Source organism: Caloenas nicobarica, chromosome 2 (genome assembly GCF_036013445.1).
Source record: "Caloenas nicobarica isolate bCalNic1 chromosome 2, bCalNic1.hap1, whole genome shotgun sequence".
NCBI classification, from domain to species: domain Eukaryota; kingdom Metazoa; phylum Chordata; class Aves; order Columbiformes; family Columbidae; genus Caloenas; species Caloenas nicobarica.
Window position 1 is genome coordinate 61,357,087 of NC_088246.1, and position 19,418 is coordinate 61,376,504.

The 19,418-nt window shown below is 38.3% G+C and overlaps 1 protein-coding gene across 1 annotated transcript in view; it reads left to right on the top strand.

The window, feature by feature from the left end:
- The window catches only part of CNTNAP2 (contactin associated protein 2), a 1,184,740-nt gene that overhangs the window by 963,923 nt on the left and 201,399 nt on the right, over positions 1–19,418 (top strand). The window contains exon 14 of the mRNA XM_065627584.1: positions 16,654–16,810. Coding sequence (XP_065483656.1) covers positions 16,654–16,810 — 157 coding nt within the window. The remainder of the gene's footprint in view (positions 1–16,653; positions 16,811–19,418) is intronic.

Here is a 19,418-nt window from a genome sequence, read left to right on the forward strand (position 1 = left end):
TACTGGATGAGACGTGTAAAGAAAAATGTAGATATTGTATTCCATCTTTATTCTGTATTGTAGCACAGAGAAGAAAATACTGTCTCCTTCAAAGAGTTCGATCTTTTAGTATCACCTATCTTGAATGCTTCAGTGACACAGAGATTCTTTCAGTCTGATGGAACTCATCAGATGTCAGAAATACCCCATAATTCATTGTGCAGATATTTGTGTCATCTCCCTTGAAGCATGGAGGGAACTAGTGCCTCATCTGAAATGTCTTGAAATTCCATTTGCAGAAAACCCATTGCGAATGGCTACTGTAGGGATCACAGAAAAAAATAATTCCAAACCCTTATATAAAAGACGTAAGTTGCATGTGGGTGTGCTCTGCCTCTGCCTTTTCCCCAAGAAGAAAAATCTTGATTTATCCTGTGATGTTTCCTCCTCACAATGGCAAGTATTAGTCCCATTTCTCACTAATTAAAGTGACAGTATTCATTTTGGGACCACCTCTACACTAAGAGTAAATGCTATATTGAAAGATTAACGCAAAGAGCAAATTTGTTTGCTGCTTGCTACAGGTCTCTAAGAAAATACTGCATCACAACAATCTGAGCATTTCTTTCAAAACTATTACCTCACAAAAACAAAATGTAAACTTGTAATATTATAGTATATAATTACTGTTTTGCATCTTGCAAGATACAGGTAAAATGTCAGAGCATCTTCTTAGAAAAGTGTTGGCTTAAATAGTCTCATTCCTTTTATTGTGTTGTCAGTTTCAATAAACATTTGGCATGCTTCTGGAACTGTAGGCATGAGCTTTAAGTATATTAGATAATTTATCAAACCTGCTAGCTTGCCATAATTGAGGCCGTTGTCTGTTTCTGATCAAGAAATGGAGTTTGGAAACTTGTCAAAGAGTAGGTCTGTAGCTGTTTGTCACCGTTTAATTGTTGATTAAGGCAAAGAGCAAGCTGTTTACAAAACCAGGACCCTGTTTCTCAGTCGTTAATACCAAATCGTGCAGTACTGGATGAGAAAGAAATGTGTATTTGATCTAGTTCAGGCATGTGGACATCACTTAATCTCTCTTGCATTTTTTGGAGAGGGCAACAATGAAGTTAACAGTTGCACACACTTATGCTGGTTTGATGTCACCTGCAGGAAAACAAATGTCAGGTGGTACCTTAGCTGACGCAAAGTTAGCATTGCGTAGACAGATAGTACTGGATGTAGCATGAAGCCTGCCTGTATAAAGTTAATCCATCATTGTCTTTGGAACAGATTTGAACAGGCAGAGTGAATTCATATCAAATCATACCTTTTACATCATATGTTTGCACTATTTCAGATCTGGTACTAGGAGTCTTAAAGCTACAGGGTGTTTCACAAAGATGGACCCTGGGCTTGTTCAGCTTTCTCAACTTGTTCAACTGGGCTGAAAGGGTATCTAATTGATGTCTTCCATTACCTAAGGGGTGCTTTTTAGAGAAGACAGACTTTTCTCAAAGGTGGGCATTGAAAGTCTAGGGGGCAATGAAAGTGTAGGAGGCAATGGGTACAAAATGCAGTCGCGGAAATTCCAACTGATCATAAGAAAAAAAAATATCACTGCGAGAGTAGTTACCTGCTGTAGTCAGCAAGCTGCCTGGAAAGCCTGTGGAATCCTATTGTCTGGGATTTTGACCAGGAACTGATGAGTACATGCAACGTAAGCAAATGGAGGAGAGGGCTTTGTGCAGCTGTGTGGCATCTCAGTGCCATCTGGTTTTGGAGCATGTATGTTCACTGGCCAGTGATAAAATTACGATAGTGAAACATGCGAAGAAAAGGAGCTTCTCAGAGGCAGAACTTCAGTAATGTGACACAGCACAAAAATAGCAGCCCTAAGATCCAATTCCAAAAGGGAACAAGAATCTAGTGCTGTTTGCACAGAAATAATGGGGTATCCATCTTATAAATTACATATCAAGTACAGGTGGAAAATGTCACATTCTGCATCACTAAAGCTTCCAAGTAGTTTTCAAGGATAGCCAATATCTTTTGTTTTATTTGCGAAGTAGATTGTAGTGCCAGAAGGGATTTTTACAATCATTTAATCTGACCTCCTATTTAGAACATGCATAGTATTTTCTGTTTATATAGAGTATATGTTTTAGAAAATATCTCATTTTTCACTATACACATTTTTAGTGGTAAAGAATCTAACACAGCAAATTGTGTCAAAGGTTAACGAACTTCACTGAACTTTATTTCTAGCTTAAAATTGCCTGGCTTCATCTTCTACTGAAATTTCTGCTTTCCTTCTGGGTATTTAGAGAGTGTGACCAAGTTTGCTTTTTACCATTTTACTCTAGGGGTTTCGAACTCTTATACCAAACATCACTTCCAGAGCTGGTGGTGCTCTGGGCCTCGTGGAGCCTAACTGCTAAACTAAACTAAAGAGTCAGGCCCTTCAAAATTCTCATTCTAAACCAGCTTTTTCAGTCCATCACTTAGAATCTCCTTCCAGTTTTCAACTTTCTTTGTGGCAAGAAGGGATGGACATGTTGTTTCACTGACAGTCGCGTAACAGGCCAAATACATTTAAAAATATGTTACACAATATCTGTTTCACGTTTGTTGCTGTCTGTTTTGTCTGGAGTGGATATGTTTGTGTGTTTATTTTGACAAAGAATGGTTTATCTGTGAATAACCTGTTTTCTTTTTAATCTCTCAGTCCCACAGAAGAGTTTGTGTTAAAACCCTCTTAAGAATTGTTGTTTTAATGGACATGCCTACTGTTCCCACCTTATGAGTATGGTTTGAATTCTTTGTTTCCAAGGATTTGACCTTTTGTTTGTCCTCATAGTTTGCCTAATGCTGAGCTTATGAAGTGATCCAGCCTGGTCTTGTCTATATCAGTAATTTCTCCTCTAGGATATTCGACAGTTTTCTCTCGCTTCATGTTGTTTTCAGCTTGATCAATGATGGTTTTGAGTGCCCATATCAGTTTTGCTTTATATGAAGAAATTAAAACTTCACTTAATCTTTTATTCCTTTTTTTTATCAGCTAAATTAGAAAATGCGTTAAAGTGCTGTGTTCATTGAGGTATTTTGTCTGTAAACACATGCATACTCATTGTTCAGAAGATAACAGTAGCTCTAAAGAGAACTGACCATAGGTATCTTGGAAGGTAGATTAAGAAAATATATATTTGATGTAAAGGACAATGTAAAGATACTAAGTACAGGAGTATGCCTAGATTATGGACTTTGCGCATAAAATACATTCATTAATTGAAGAAAAAGTATTTCCTGCACCTAGTTCAAAACATTCAAAACACTCGTCCCACTATAAATTACTTCCATATTGTGTGAATCAAGGATCATCCAGGTTGTTCTCAGTAATATCAATATTTGAAGAAGGCATTTCAATATGAAGTTGTGGTCAGGATCAGGTCCAGAGACAACTGGCCGCTTCAGACGAAGACCAGAAATCACCAGGGAAGTCCCCGATGATAAGGCAGGTCCGAGGTCAAGCCAGGAAGGCAGTCCATTGGGCATGGGTCAGAATCAGAGGGGTCCATGGCTGCAATACAGCTGCAGTGTTGCTTAGGTGGGAACACGCTAGACAGCATCATCCTCGAAGGAGTTCGCAAGGAAAGAGGAGAGCCCCCAGTGTGGCTTCCTGGCAGACCTGTTTGGGGGGAAGTCTCTGCTGAAGTTTCCTCCAGCTTTTTCTAGAGAAGCTTCAGAGTCAGCTGAGGCTCCTCAAAGAGCTCGCTTTTAGCAAACTGCCCTTGTAGGTGGGGAAGTAAACTCCTGTTCCTGACAAAAGACAACCGCATGCCAGAACAAAAGAAGTCCAACAAATTGACCAAGGGAAAAAACTGTTGATGCTGCTGTCGTCACCAATATGTCATTCTCCCTCTGGAGTGTGGGACTTAATCACACGAAGCAGGGGAAATAATTCTTCATGTCAGTGCAGTAACGTAGGATTTTGAAACCAAGTTTTGCAGCAGCCAGTGAAAATTGAGTTCTCTTTCTACTGTTAATACTGCCACTGGTACTTCATACACTTCATCAGTGTAATTCCTCTGCCCTGTGAGTATATAATGATAGTTAAGAGATGCCATTTCAACTCATAGAGTAAAAGATTATCATAATATCTTATTAGGTCTTCAATAATGTGTGTCATTAGCCAATTTCTATTTTCCCATAGAGAAATCTGAAACCCACATGTGAGAACTAATATGTTTGAATGGACTGATGAAACATGCTTCAGTGAGGAAAAAGAGTGCTCTGAGCTCAGACTGTAGGAGTTGGTAGCTTGACAATGTAAAACGCATCACCTAACCTTTCCAGTTGTCAGTCCCGATCAATATTTGTGCCTGTTTCCCAGAAATCAATAGAGACATAGCTCTTACAGTAGCTGTGAGACCCAGCCTGACCTAGAGGAGAAATCATCTAAGTAGCAAAACATAAACCCGTCATCAAGTCTGACAAATGATCAGCTGTAAAAGGGCTCTGATTGTTTTTGTTTTATATCCCAACATTGGATGCAAAGACAGTTTTCTCTGGATTAAGCTGAAGATAACTTATCATGTATCTGAAGTCAATTACCCACTTTCCTGCTTGTCTCCTTTCACGCTGAAATTTGTGTTTGTTTAGACTTCTCTGTAGCAACGTCATCATTATTGATGTCTCATACAACTTCTAAAATGTGTTTACTAAGTATACTCTTTAAAAGGTTATTCATACATTTGTCCGATTATTAATTAGAGGATATAATAGTCTGTAATAATTTACAGGTTAATCTCAAATAGCAAAAGCCTTGGGAAATGGAAGGGTTTGGACTGTAGAAACTTGAAAAGGACGAAAACGCATTCTGACAGGAGGGCTTGTCTGGGAGTCTTATTCTTTTACACATCCCATTTCTGTCTCAAATAGCCCTTGCTTAACAGATGGCTTGGTATTGCACTTCTGGTTTTAATCTTTATTTATCTTAAAATGGTGGGGTTTGTGTAGTGTAGCTTCCTTTATTTTGATTTGAATATGCTCGATAGCCTACTGTAAGCCTCAGTGCTGAGGCTTATCTGGTCATTTTTTCCTCATTTGATATCTATTGCTATTGTATGGAACACAGCACATTACAAGTCATGGTAATACCTGTTTTGTGTCATTTTTTATTTCCAAAAAATGGATGCCTTCCAGATTTGGAATGGTGGGTGGTTTGAGAGCAGTGTGGCTATCATGCAAACAGGCTAATGTCTATATGTATATGTTAATGCTAGTTGTGGCTTCAAAACTGTGCATGTACCCTGTGTAATTTAAAAAAAATAATAAAAAAAATTGTGAGACAGTGCGATCAGCCATAGGACTATCAGTGTTATTATCAATAATTCAAGAATTCATGTCTCTCAATACAGCAGTGGAGGCACAATGGAAAGCACAAAGTAAAGTTGATTGTTTTGAGGTTCCTTAAGGGTCAGTGGGGTAAGAAAATCGACAGCAGCAGCAGCAGCTGCTGCAGCAGTCTCATCAACAGAAGAAAACCCTTGTGCTCCCCAAAACCAATTTCCAATTGTACCATGGTCCATGTTCCATATGAAGTGCCAGATATTAAGTTCTCATGGGTGGAGAGAAGCCTGAAGTCCTTCTGGCTTTTGTAATGGCTTTTTTCTTTCAACTTAAACTACTGCTGGGTTGTGCTTGGGGGCAGGGAGCAACAGTTTGAAGGTGAAATGCTTGAGAGTGGTGTGAGACCTCTGAGGAAAGGACGCTTGCAGAAAAACTTTCATCAGTTCTGCTCACCCGGAGTGTCACTTAATTTACCTTGGAATCTTGTTAGTTTTAGTTCATGTGTTAGCAAAATAACGGCATCAGCTCTTAAGGAGTAGTTCTATTTAGTTCCATGTAGGCTCTTATTACTGCAACTCATATAAAATGGACCAGCAAGACACTCTTTGCTGAATTATGTAGATGCACAGAAGAATGTTACCTATTTTATTCTCCATATGGGTTAAAGGCACTCCTATGCAGGTGTGCAAAGCAAGATCTCAATAATTATTTGGCTAATTCAAATTTATTTAAGGAATATTTTGATTGTCTTTATTATATATTAACAGCAAGCGAATTCATCTAAAAATGTGATCGCAGCATGCCATTCTGTAATACCAGTTTCATTGACTGACGTTTTTACAGACATTATTTTTGCATTTGCCCTGTTTCCACATAATATATTGAATGCCAGCTTAAATGACCCCCTCTTTCCACTCAGTCTGATACAATAATGAGTTTGATTTTACAGTCCCCTATAAATGATACTACTTAAAAGAGTAATCATCATGCTAATAACCACAATTTCTGAAATCTTCCCAATAGATCTCTGCTGTAAGATGAGGTTTTTCCTACAGAAGACTTCAAAATGCATCCCCTTACTGTTGAAATATCATCAGCAAGCTTCTGGACGTTTTTATGTCCTTTTTAAGAAGTTAAATAATTCAAGGCTTTTAGCTGCATTAACCTGCAAAGTGTCAGTGGTAATGGGTATGCAAATGTGTGTGTGCTATTTACCTGTTCATCAAGGTTGGGTAGAGATAACTTAGTCAACTGATCACAAAAAGACATTCCCCCCTTTAGCAAAATCATGGAATCCTTTGATTTATTTTTAGTATGTTCTTTGCAAGACCATGACATGGAAATGTGCATTTTATCATGACCTAGCTGGGCAAACCTCAGGGTGACCTGTAAGCTCGTATCAAGACTTTCCCAGCTTTGCTGTTGCTGGCATCTCATCATCCTGGGGCAGTGCCAGCTGTGAAAAGCATATCCATACTGCAATTACACTTGCTGACTGTGATTTAAAAATCCTATATGTCCTGCTCCCAGAACAAACACTGTAAGGCCATTGTTTCAGTACACATAGTAAAAACTGTAGTGAACTCTTTTTGTAGATTGTGTGTATGTAAATGTTCTTTTTATCCCTTAAATGACATTTTGTTGTTTGAACGTACTTACTTTTTCTTTTCCACTTAGCATTACCTTAAGCAAAGATGCTTTTCTTTGGCCTTAAATGATGCAGTGAATTTGCAGAACACAATTAATTGCAACACTGGCAAGTCTGGCACACTATGTTGTTAAGGATAGCAGGGACTGTGGTGATTTTATAATGAAATCACTTCAAAACCCAGCAAATACTAGCATACAAAGACATCTGACAGCTGCTTTCCCCAGCTAAATCTCACCACTGGGACTATTCCAAGAAAAATAACAAGTCAGGCTTGGTTAGTGGTGCTGCAGCTTGGAATACAAGTCTTGACAAGGGGAAAAATCATTTATACTGTACTAGCTTTTCATGAGCTGAACTGAGGAATAAATCTCTCCAATGGCAAAATAAAGCTGTCACACAGCTTTTCCATAAGATGTCATTGGGCACCAATATGACAGTTTTCCCTCCTCATCTTTTTTACAGGTTGCTAATTCTGAAAGAAAAGTCATCTTTACCTACATTTTTGTGGATCCAGGCAATGAAATTTTAAGAAGGAGTTGTGATACTTGAACCAAAATACAGACTGCTACTCAATAACAAGGATTACCCCTGTTACCCTACTGAAAAGATACTTTAACCGAATGTCTGGTATCTAGGATAAGGTTCTGTATTTCCTGCTTTACATTTTAAAATTGGTATATACATATCTAAAACATGTTCTCTGAAAAATTAGCAGGCAAATATATGGGTGCATAAGAATACCGAAGAGCACAGCAGTGGACATCAGCATAAGGCATGAGTGCAGTAAGCAGACAGTGTTTTTATTTCTCAAGCACTTCAATAGTTTCCCTTCTTCTGTGTCTTTACTGGACATAGATGAGAAAATTTAGGCTCTTCTCAGGCCAGTCTTTATGTACCACAACATAATTGAAGACTAGGAAGTACGATGAGGACTGATCACAGGAGTTTTCTCTTTCAGGATATGTGGGAGAGCCAGGACTCCTGGCTGGACATCTAAATGTCTATTTCTAGTTCTTGATACTGAAGATCATGGAATTTCTTCTAGTTTGGGTTATGGAGATGGTTATCCTTGCCTCCACTGCAAAATGCACTACTTTATGGCTGTGGAGGAAAAGAACAGCAACTAATTCCCAGGTGCTCTTAAGAAAACAGTGGATAGGGTGTGTTATATTAACTTTAGTGAGATTTGGGACAGAATTAATTGAAAGCATTCTTTTTGAATATTTCAAGGTAAACTCATCAGCACTATTTTGTATGCTTTTCACAAATATTTTGCAATATATTTCTTCATTTTCTATTAAGATCTTAACAACATTTTTCATTTCTCCTTCCTATGAGGAAAGACTAAGTCTGTTCAGCCTGGAGAAGAGAAGGCTGACAGGGGATCTTATCAATGTTTATAAATATCTCAAGGGTGGATGTCAAGAGCATGGGACCAGACTCCTTTCAGTGGTGCCCAACAATAGGATGAGGGGCAATGGGCACAGACTGAAGCTAAGAGGTTACATCTGAATCTGAGGAGAAACTTCTTTACTTTGAGGGTGACAGAGCACTGCAACAGGCTGCCCAGAGAGGTTGTAAAGTCTCCTTCTCTGGGGACATTAAAAAACTGCCTGGACTTATTCTTGTGCAACCTGCTGTGAGCATACCTGCTTTAGCAGGTGGGTTGGACTGGATGATCCAAAGAGGTCCCTTCCAACCCCAACCATTCTGTGATTCTGTGATTCACTTCCATATTACTTTTGATGTCATTGGATCACAGAATCATAGAATGTCCTGAGTTGGAAGGGACCCACAAGGATCATCAAGTCCAACTCCTGTCCCTGCATAGGACAAGCCCCAAATTCACACCATGTGTCCGAGACCGTTGTCCTATGGCATCTTGAACACTGTCAGGCTTGGGGCCGTGACACCTCCCTGGGGAGCCTGTTCCAGTGCTCCACCACCCTCTGGGGGAAGAACCTTTTCCTAATACCCACTCCCTCGGGTTCTACCATTGGTCACCAGAGAGAAGAGTTCAGTGCCTGCCCCTCCTCCTCCCCTTGTGAGGAAGCTGTTGCCACCATGAGGTCTCCCCTCAGTCTCCTCCAGGCTGAACAAACCAAATGACTTTAGCCGCTCCTCATACGGCTTCCCCTCCAAACCCTTCACCAACTTCATATATTGTAAGTATGACATTATTCTGAATATCTTAAAAGGGAAAAATAAATGCCACTTTCTAAGTATTGTTGCATTAAAATGCTTTGGCCATGAATTAAGACATCATATCATATCAATTCTTATATTAACAAGCAGGCTGATCACTTACATATTTAAGGGTTCTGTTTCTGAGCAGACTTTAAATCTTAAATTTTCACACGGTTCACCCAGCTTTTGCAAATAAATGGTACTGTCAGATAGACCAACCACATCAGTAAACTTAAAAAGAAAATGAATACTCCAGGCTAGTAACAGTAAAAGAAAAAAAAATATTGGATATTAGCACCAACTAAAACAGACACAAGTACATCCGGATTTAAAGTTATCATCAAAAAAGAACTAGAGTTTCAGGTCGTATTTCCATTAAACTCACAAGCAGCTATAAATTAGGTAGTCCAAGTTTCCTGAAGTGGCCAAGGATTCTTTTTCATTGTTTTCCTATTGTTGGTTTGGGTTTTCTACCCCAGGTTTGCCATGTGCTCAAATGTGCCACTTGTGTTGTTGTGAGCGTTTGACTAATCTAACTCTTAGTCATTAGTAAAATGATGACCACTGGTGCAACTTCTTTTCATAAATACTAAGCACTCTTATACCTGCAAAAAAAAATGATTTTTCAGTTAACAAAATGGCAATAACATAAGAATTTACTTCAGTTAAAAATGTCACATTACATTCATGTGTATATATTGCACAACACGATACAGAACAAGAAGTATTACTGTAAAAATTGAAAATGAAGAAAATATTAATTACAACAAAAAAAAATCTCAATACTATCACATATAGCTATTGTATATAAATTATGATTTTATCTTAGAAAGTTCACCTAGGAAGTCACTTTCTGCACAGGTATTTTCACTGAAATCTAGAAATGTGACCCGCCAGCCATATTCTTCTCTCAGCTCTGTTCTCTCACTTTCAAAGAATTTGGCCTTCCGGGCAATCAGTTAAAGTGACAAATCTTGTTCACAATCCGCCCAGAGTGCAAGCAGGAGCAGAATCTGCTCCGCAGTTGAGCATCTTCGGTTAGGAGTTTCTGCGGTTGCCACGGAACTCCTCAGCAGCTGCATGTTCCATCTAGGAGAGTGCCTCTGTGACACAAGTTGGGGGCAGCAAACCTGCAGAGTGTCTAATCAGCTTCATATAGGTCCTAAGCATATACATAATAATAAATATGAGCAAAATAAAGTCAGTACAACATGAACTAGGTCAGCAAAGCCCACCCAGCTTTGACACCATTGACTTCAAAAATCCTAAATTAGAACATGTGGATGTACTTAATGCATGAATGACATCAAACTGCGTTTGCTTTTTTTTTTCCAAATACTGAGTTTTCAAAAGCTGAGGTCAACGGCTTACAATGTTCATAAAAATGATTTGACCTGACTGAAACAGATACTGCTGATGGTGTAAGGAGAAAAGACGGCGATAACAAACAAGGTGAAAGCTGTGAAGTGCACAGCCATATTAGCATGCTGAACTTTTCAAACGGTGACAAAATTATTTTTTCAGTGCCTGTTTCTTCAATGCAATATCAGACAGAATTCGTGCACAGACTGTAATGAACCGTAACCTAAAATCAAGTTACCCTTGTGGGAGGCTAAAGATACTGTATGTTATAGTGTAGCTTAATGCAAAATGCACTTCTAAAAATGTATTTCATTCAAAAAGCAGAAGAATTATACCTGCCTTTCTACATATGCAGATTGACTTTTTTTTCAGTTCTGTCTTTAATTTCATCATCATATATTATCCCTGGGAAATAGCTTTCATTTCTGTGCATGATTAATTTAGGCTTCCAAAATTGCAGTACATTTTTGAAAGATATCTTTGGGCCTATTCTGCCAGTAATACGAACTGGATAATTAATTCAACCTGTGCTGTTTTAATCTGTTCCATTAGCAAAGAACTGAAGTAGTGAACAAAATAATATTTTCTGAAAATAATAATTATACACATAGTGTGCTTGTCGTTGACATTCCCTAGTGTTTATTAGGGAATCTGTAATATTAATGGATAACTGAAATGTTTCCATTAAAAAAAAAAAAAAAAGTTCAGTCCAAAGCTATCCAGTTGGGTAAATTAACACCTAATTGCTTGTAGATGATCAGCTAAATATAGTCATTAAGGTTAGTCAGGTCCTCAGTGAGCAGTTTTCACTGGTCTTGTTTTTCAGAGGTTCTGAGCCATTGGCTTCACTTTGAAAGGGTTCCTAGTCTTTCTTTTTAAACCACACACTTAGACTTTAAGGACCAGATAGAGATCAGGAAAATTTCCTGACAAGCAGAAGCAGGATAATCCTTATCCAGAGCAAATTGTAGCTTGCTTTGATTCACCACAAGAGGCTGCAGATGCAGATTTTTTTTATTCCAGTAGGTTCAGAAAGGAATTAGGCAAATTCATGGGCAATGGATCTACAAACAGACACTCAGCAGGAATAGGCAGAAATATACACTCTTTAATGCAGTAAATGGGTGTGGAAGGAGTGCAAAGATAATAAACCACAAGTAACAGCCAAACTCAGAACTTTTCTCTAAACATGGCCTCCCATTGTCCTATCAGGCGCAGAACTCTGGGCTAGACGGGCCATGTTCTTAGCAGTGCTGCCAGTAATAATTTCTGTTTCTATTCTTCCTGAAATAAACTGCTAGGAATGGGAAAGAGCTGGGACAGAGAACCAAAGGAAGAGCCTAAGATAGTCACCGCTGTTTCTCCCTTGTTTCCAGAAGTTGGAAAAGGTGCATAAGAGTGATTGCTGGAGTGGAGAACAGCCTCCTCCCTTTCAGCAGAAGCAACACACTTCCAGTCTTCCTTCAGTAGCCATGGGAGTCACCCAGGCTTTGCAGATCCTTGTTGCAAAATGTGCTGCCTTTTAATGAAGAATGAAGATACTGGAGGAAAATTTGCTACATGGAGATCGTGAATGAAAGGGAAGCATTTAGTTTCTCCAGGTAGTTTACAAATAATAAATACAGTCATCAGCCCTCTGAGGGCTATAGTGTGAATGGCGGCTACTGAATGCAAAGCACCATGGAGCATCTGTCCAGTTTATTGAGTTCCCTGATCTGAGTTCTCTCAGTATTACAGCTTCAATTACTGATACTGACCAACTTTGAAACAACAGCCCTAAAATGTTGAAAGTAATGCCATTTTTATTAATAAGTTTCATTTAAAAATAATAAAACCAATTGGTTTTATTAAACACTTGGTAGAATATAAAGTGTGCTTTCAAAAGTTATACAGTTTGAGACTGTTCAGCTATGTTAGAAATAAATATATTATTGACTGCTAAGAGTTCTGTTCATACTACATTAACTTCGGTTTGGTATGTTTTTTATTAAATGAAATGGTTCACAAAATGATACGTTTATGAGATGAAAAAGGAATTGCTTTTTTATGACACTCAAAGATCTGTGAGAATACAAAGAAGTTCCCTTACTCCTTTACATTTTTCTGAACATTCTGTAGAAGGGGAGCACTTCTTGGTAGAAAACACTGATGACCAGATTGTTTACATCCTTTGATTTAATAACTGCAGATCCGGGCTAACATTGTACATGAATTTAAATAAGAACTCATATTTTGCATTAATTTTAATTGAAGTCCAACAGTGCAAAGCCGTTGCAACCACTGTTAACTGTATTGCATGTAAATGTTATAGACTTTTTTGTGTATGAGAGAGAGATTGATCTGAATAATTAAAAATATGGTTTGAGTCTGATGTTCTGTCCATGCCTCTATATCCACATGCCCCCTTAAAATAAGATCAGCCATTTTGCCTGTAGAAGACTGCTCTAATACCATATCTATTAACTTTGTCTGTAAGTTTAATGAACCTCCTAAAACCTGGATATCTTTGTTTTCTTGGTATCCACATCTTACCCCGATACCATCATTACTTTTCTGCTAAGTAACTGAGTAATAAACACACAGCACCTTGGAAGTGGCTTCTTTTCAAGAAGGGAAGTGAAAAGGCATCCTGGTCATAACTTAGTACACATAAACACTTCCTACAGAAGCCCTCAAAGGAGAGCTTCTTTGTGCCCAAAGAGCAGTTCTGCATCAAGACTTTATTCTAAATGAAATCCCAAAGCAGGCAGAGAGTACCTCTCCTGCTCCTTCTTCGCATGGTGCTAGTTGCCCACAAAAGCTGGGGAGAAAAAAGCAGTCAATGACAATAACAACAAAGCTATCCCATGACTCAGAATTTGTTCCTATAGTAAGGAAAGATAACTTCAAAAACAGAAGAAATATCTTCTGGTGTTGTCATCACAATACACTTGACAACTTTTTCATATACTTTTTCCCTCCACTGTTTTTTGTCCTTAAATGGAATTTATATACTTTTAATGCCATAAGACCAATACTACTGATATTTTAGCAGAATAATAATGTATGATAAGATAGTCTTATGTTTACAATCATATCCATTAATGATCAGTCTTCATGTTGGAGTGCACTATTACTTCTACTTGGGTTCGCCCTTTCCAACAGCTTCCAAAGCAGAAAAAATAAGCAAGGGCCTCTGAAGCTGAAAGATTCACATCCTCAAAAGGAGACTATAGAGTTATAAAACAGGGTGATATGTTGGAGGAAAAGAGCGATCTTATTTCTAAATATTTTTTTTCCTGCATGATACATCCTTCTCCCCTCTAGCCTTCCTTTTCTGTTGTTCTTTTAGTCTTTCCAGTGCAAGGTATTACTGTTTGTTATGTCCAGTCATAGTGGTGTCTGCAATATATCTGCGTAGCATTCCTGATTTGAAGCTTATGAACTCCAGACAAAATTCTGCTCTTCTTTTTCTTGGCTGACATGAAGCAGAATGGCCACAAAGGGCTGTTCTCATTTGGCTGGCACAGAGCATATGGGACCAGTGTCTTTCCACCTTTTCCTTTTATTAAGGAACTCCAGAGCCTCTTGTATGGACCACTGTGGTGCAGGATGGTCTGGTGTGAGGCTTATCCTATTGCAGTACATGGGGTTATGTCATGATGGAGAATCTGCCCCACTGCATGGTAGCCAGCTAATGAGAGCTGCCTAAGAGCCCGTCTGCTGCAAGCACATGCACAGCATGCTGGGCAGTTACAGAGCGTTGGTGGTATCCACAAGGGCAGTGCTGGAATTACTGGTTGTGAGGATGACTAGCTGAATATGTGCTGAATGCAAACCCTCTAAAATCAGGCCTTCCATCCTTGACCTTTCTGGAAATTTAATCATGAATGTTAGTATCTTCCTGAATCCATTTGTGTTCCCAAGCCTGCAGATAAGTCTTCAGAATGAAGAAGCACACATCCAAGCAGGGTTTTGTATGCGCACGCTGAAAACAATAGATGTGAAAAATGGCTCTGTCTGTGCTATAATAGAATACATTCTGGGTTTAAAACTGTATGTCATTTGTCATTTAAATTAGTTAAAACATGCCCTATTTGTGTCTGTCATTGTGGTCTCTGACATCCATTGCTGTAGTCTGTAATTCTGCTGTCGCTTTCATCTGCTTTAATAATTTCTACCTGTTTCTGAATTTTTAATCCTCTTTTTGACAATTTAAAGTAATTTCTGTTCTTCTAGTTTTCTAATTAGCTGTTTTGCTTCCTGGTGAAGTGCTTGCTGACTGAATCATGCAATCCTTCTCTCGACAGAAAGGATGTAAATGAAGATAATTTTGACTAAGTCAAAACTACTGCATTTCCACTATGGCATAAAAACTAACTTCAAAGATGAGAGGGAAAAAATGCAATAGGAGCTTCAGATACCATTAATTCTCTCATTCACTGTGGAAAGATAATATTTACCCTTACATGCTTATTAAATAATCTTTCAGGAGCCAGGGCTATTTATTCTTATATGTGATAGATCATATTGCGGATTGCAAATGCTGCTGCAGCATTCACATGGCATGCTCTTCTAACTCACAGCACTTAGTTTCATGATAAGCAAGTCAGAGAAGCTAAAATGACCAATTTACCATCTAGAATTAAGTCACACTGTTGCCATACCCATTGCATTAGCACCAGAGTTGAACGATCATTCTGTGGAGCATAGTAACAACTAAAAAAACCTTCAGCCACCACAATTTTTTCACATTACTGTATTTTCAGTAGTTTTATATTATGTTTAACAGTTCTAAAGCATTGAACAAAGCAAGTGTTTTCAGAGAGCTGTGTCTTTTTGATTTTTGGTGGTTTTTTCAGCATGCCAGCAGATAATTGGTTGCTCTCTCCATCTCTGGAATTTAATTTTCTTTAGAGTTCTGTGTGAATTACTTTCAACATATGTCTGAGATAAATAGTTTTATGGTCTAGATGATCAAATCTAATTGTGAAATGGCTATTTTTAGAATTATGGATGTAGTTTTTTGTAGATGTATGAGTGAGATGCACAAACAGAAAAGTATGAAAATTAGGATATCTACTACGTAGGATTTTGTTTGTGAAATTTATTAGTAAGTGAATTTCTTGCAAATATCCTTGTTTGATTTAATGAGAAAATGCCAGCAGGAGTATAGATGAGGGAAAAAGACATTTTAAAAAGACATGTTTATAGGCTGTAGTTAATAATGTTTTCTAAATGTGAAAAATCACTAAGATAAGTACACTGAGATTGAATTATTCACATGGGTTTGAAGTTAAGCTCATATTTAAGTGTCTCGCTGAACTGAAGAAATAAAAAGAAAGTTTTCAGTAACGGCATTTTTTTTTTAAATTGGAAATTATAGTGGGGTCAGTTTGGTTTGGTTTTTTTGCACAGAATCGGCTTAATTAGTCCAAAAACATTAGAAATACACCTAGACGAGTATATGAAAATATCAAGGTACAGACCCAATGCCAAGAAATATGATTATATCGAAGTTCAGATCACCTTTTCTCAAGTATTAAATAAAAACAATAGATTTTAAAAAAATAGTTAAAATGCTTTTGGACTTTGATAGTATCTCTTTTTGCTTTGTTTTGGACCAGCTGGAGAGAGCATGATAAACATGTTTGTGTTCCAGCGAAGACAGATTGATTATCAATCAAAAGCTGTTACTTTAAAAAAAAAAAAAAAAAAAAAAAAAGAGAGAGAAAATGGATGCATCTTTCTGTGCAGCATTTGTGGTCAAATATTGAATAATCCATCTGATAGGTAACTATATGAATTTGAAATTAATTGAAAATCATTATGGAAGCTGCACACGTATTTTCATTCTATAAACTGAGAACAATTAAAAAGCTAAACAAAGAATATACAAGATACAAAATAATTAATTTCAATCATTATAAATTGCATGAATACAGAAAGGAAAATGTGTTTTGTTTACCTGGCAAGGTTCTTTGAGTTGCTCAATAATCACGAGTGAATTTGTTTGCCAGAAATGCAGAATGGCTCTCCAGTTATGTCTTCTTAATGTCTGCATATTAAACATCTGAGCCCAGTTGATGCATTATGGAGCTGTACCTCTTTGATGCATCATAACCTTGCATTTTCATTCCTTGCAGAAGGGAATCCATATACCTGGTGGGTTGGAAAAGCCAATGAGAAGCACTACTATTGGGGCGGATCAGGACCTGGCATTCAAAAATGTGCCTGCGGCATCGAACGCAACTGTACTGATCCCAAGTACTACTGCAACTGTGATGCTGATTATAAGCAATGGTGAGTGGTTTACAAGAAGGCAGGGTGAGAATGACCAGAATCTCATAACGTTTAAAACTACTGCCATTATTCTGAATGTTTTTTATTTACGTATTTCCTTTCTTACCAAAGAATGAAGGCAGAACTAATATATTTGTGATCCCTCCTACTGCAAAGTATCTACCCATCTCTTCATTTCTGTTTTATTCACAGTATCTGTGACTGTCAAATGTAAGGAGTATATTTACATTTCCAAGTCAACTGAGTTGTAGAAAAGAATGTTCAAGTTGCAAAATCAAGTTCTAATAGGAGAGGCCAGCATTCTGGCTGCCCATGCAACTTTGTTTCCGTTTAGTTATATTGCAATACAGTATTTAATTTTATCTCTACAACTTCATTTTTTTCCCCAGAATTTCTCCTTTTGGAGTACTATTGCTGCATTTGCCTGTAGAATGTGAGAAATATGAGTTCAAGTCACTCATCTACAATAGTGATTCCAACCCTCATTATCCACCTTTCATGAGAAAAATGTGTTAAGAACTTGACTTAAAGAGTGTTATGGAATTAGGCTCTGTATTTCAGAGGAAGCTATTGCACTTTGCATGGGAGAATTAAATATTCATTGGCCTGTTGGTTGACAATACAAGCCTGCAACTCATTTGGGATGAGGCAGTGAGAATTGGTTCTAGTTTCTTCTCTAATAAATAGTTATTGATTCATCCCAGGTTGAACAATTTTAACAGAGGGACTGAGGAAGTCCTACCACAGAGTATTTTACAGCCTGGTAACAGGGGCAGTCTACTGTGAGGTAACTGATGTGGGTTTAAATCTCTTCAGGCAGAAAAGAGAATTAAACCTGCATCTCTGTTGTTCCCCATAAACACTCTAACAATGAACCTACTGCGTAAAGCTCATCATCATATTTTATGAGACCCTCTCTGTGGTCTTAGAACATTATATTTGTAAGCTTTAACCATTTGTATCTGTTTTGTCATGACAGGCAGCATCATATTTTACATGGTATGCAACATTCTGTGACCAGTTGGAACCATACTTTTATGAACACTTTTCCCATTAATAGCAACATCTTGGTAATTGAATCAAAACTGACTCACAAACCATTTTGTGTTAATTGAGAAATTCATACATCTATTAACAAATACAGAGCTACAGAACTCTAATGGTATGTCAGGGATTTGGAAGGAAGAAGAAAAAAGAAGTAGGGAAAAGCACAGAATCGCAGAATCACAGGATCACAGGATCACAGAATAGTTGAGGTTGGAAGGAACCTCAGAGGTCATCTAGTCCAAAACACCTGCCCAGGCAGGACCACCTGGAGCTGGTGGCCCAGGAACATGTCCGAACAGCTTTTGAGTATCTCCAATAAGGGAGTCTCTATTTCTTCCATGGGCAACCTGTGCCAGTCCTCAGTTACTCTCATAGCAAAAAGTGTTTCCTGATGTCCAGAGGGAACCTCCTGTGTTTCAGTTTGTGTGCATTGCCTCTTGTCCTGGCACTAAACACCATGGAAAAGAGCCAGGCTCTGTCCTCTTGCACCCTCCCTTCAGGTGTTTATACAAATTGATGACGTTCTCCTTACTCTTCTCTTCTCCAAGGCTGAACGGTCCCAGCTCTCTCACCTTCTTTTCATAGGAGAGATGCTCCAGTCTCTTATCATCTTAGTGGCTCTTTGCTATACTCTCTCCATTATGTCCCTATCTCTCTTGTACTGGGGAGCTGTCCCATCCCACCAGGTGGGATTAGGGATGAGTTAACTCTGAACACGACGTGTGGCCTGTCTCACCAGGTGAGATCAGATGTGAGTTAACTCTGGGTATTTCTGTGCAGTAATGCAAAGTGAATGACAGACAATCACTCCAGAGGTCCAATTCAATTATGAATTTACTGAAAGCACTTGGTGGAATGCAAATTACAGTGATTAGTGACTTGGCAAAATTATGTTACTGTATTACAAAACTTAACAAGACTTTAGCATCAGAATTTACAATGATGTTACCTTTATATGTTCAAGAAGAAGAAAAAGAGAGAGAGAAAGGGAAAACTAAGATATCAGAGAGAGAGTGAGAGAGAGAGAGAGCACGTAAGATATCACCACTCCACAGGTCAATCGGTCCCGCAGTGTCCTCAGGAGGGGGGTGGACGCGTTGAAGATTTCAGTACACACACTACCACCTCATGTCACACATGAGGTTGTTTTATAACCCATTTCATTTACATGTCAGATAGGGGAAGGCAGTTCGTCTCCTCCCTCTGTTCGCTCTTCATGCTAATTAGGAAGACTCTTCTGGAAATGGGTCTGGGGTCTTCAAACTAGGGGAAAGTTCACAGTACTGACCAGAAGTGAGTTGTTTTGCCCATCAGGGATAGCTGTTCTTTTGTGGTTTCTTCTGGTAATTAGTTGTCTGACAGATGGTTCATCTCTGACATCCCAGTTAGGCCATGACACCTTCACAGCAACACTGTTAATTGCCTCTATCTTAAAAATCTATGTTTCATTTCACAACACCTTGGGAAAGAAAAGACAAGGTGTCTGCCTCCACAGCCATCTATCTTTTCCACCCAAACTATCAAAAACTAGATGTTTAAGGCATAACATCATTCTTTATTT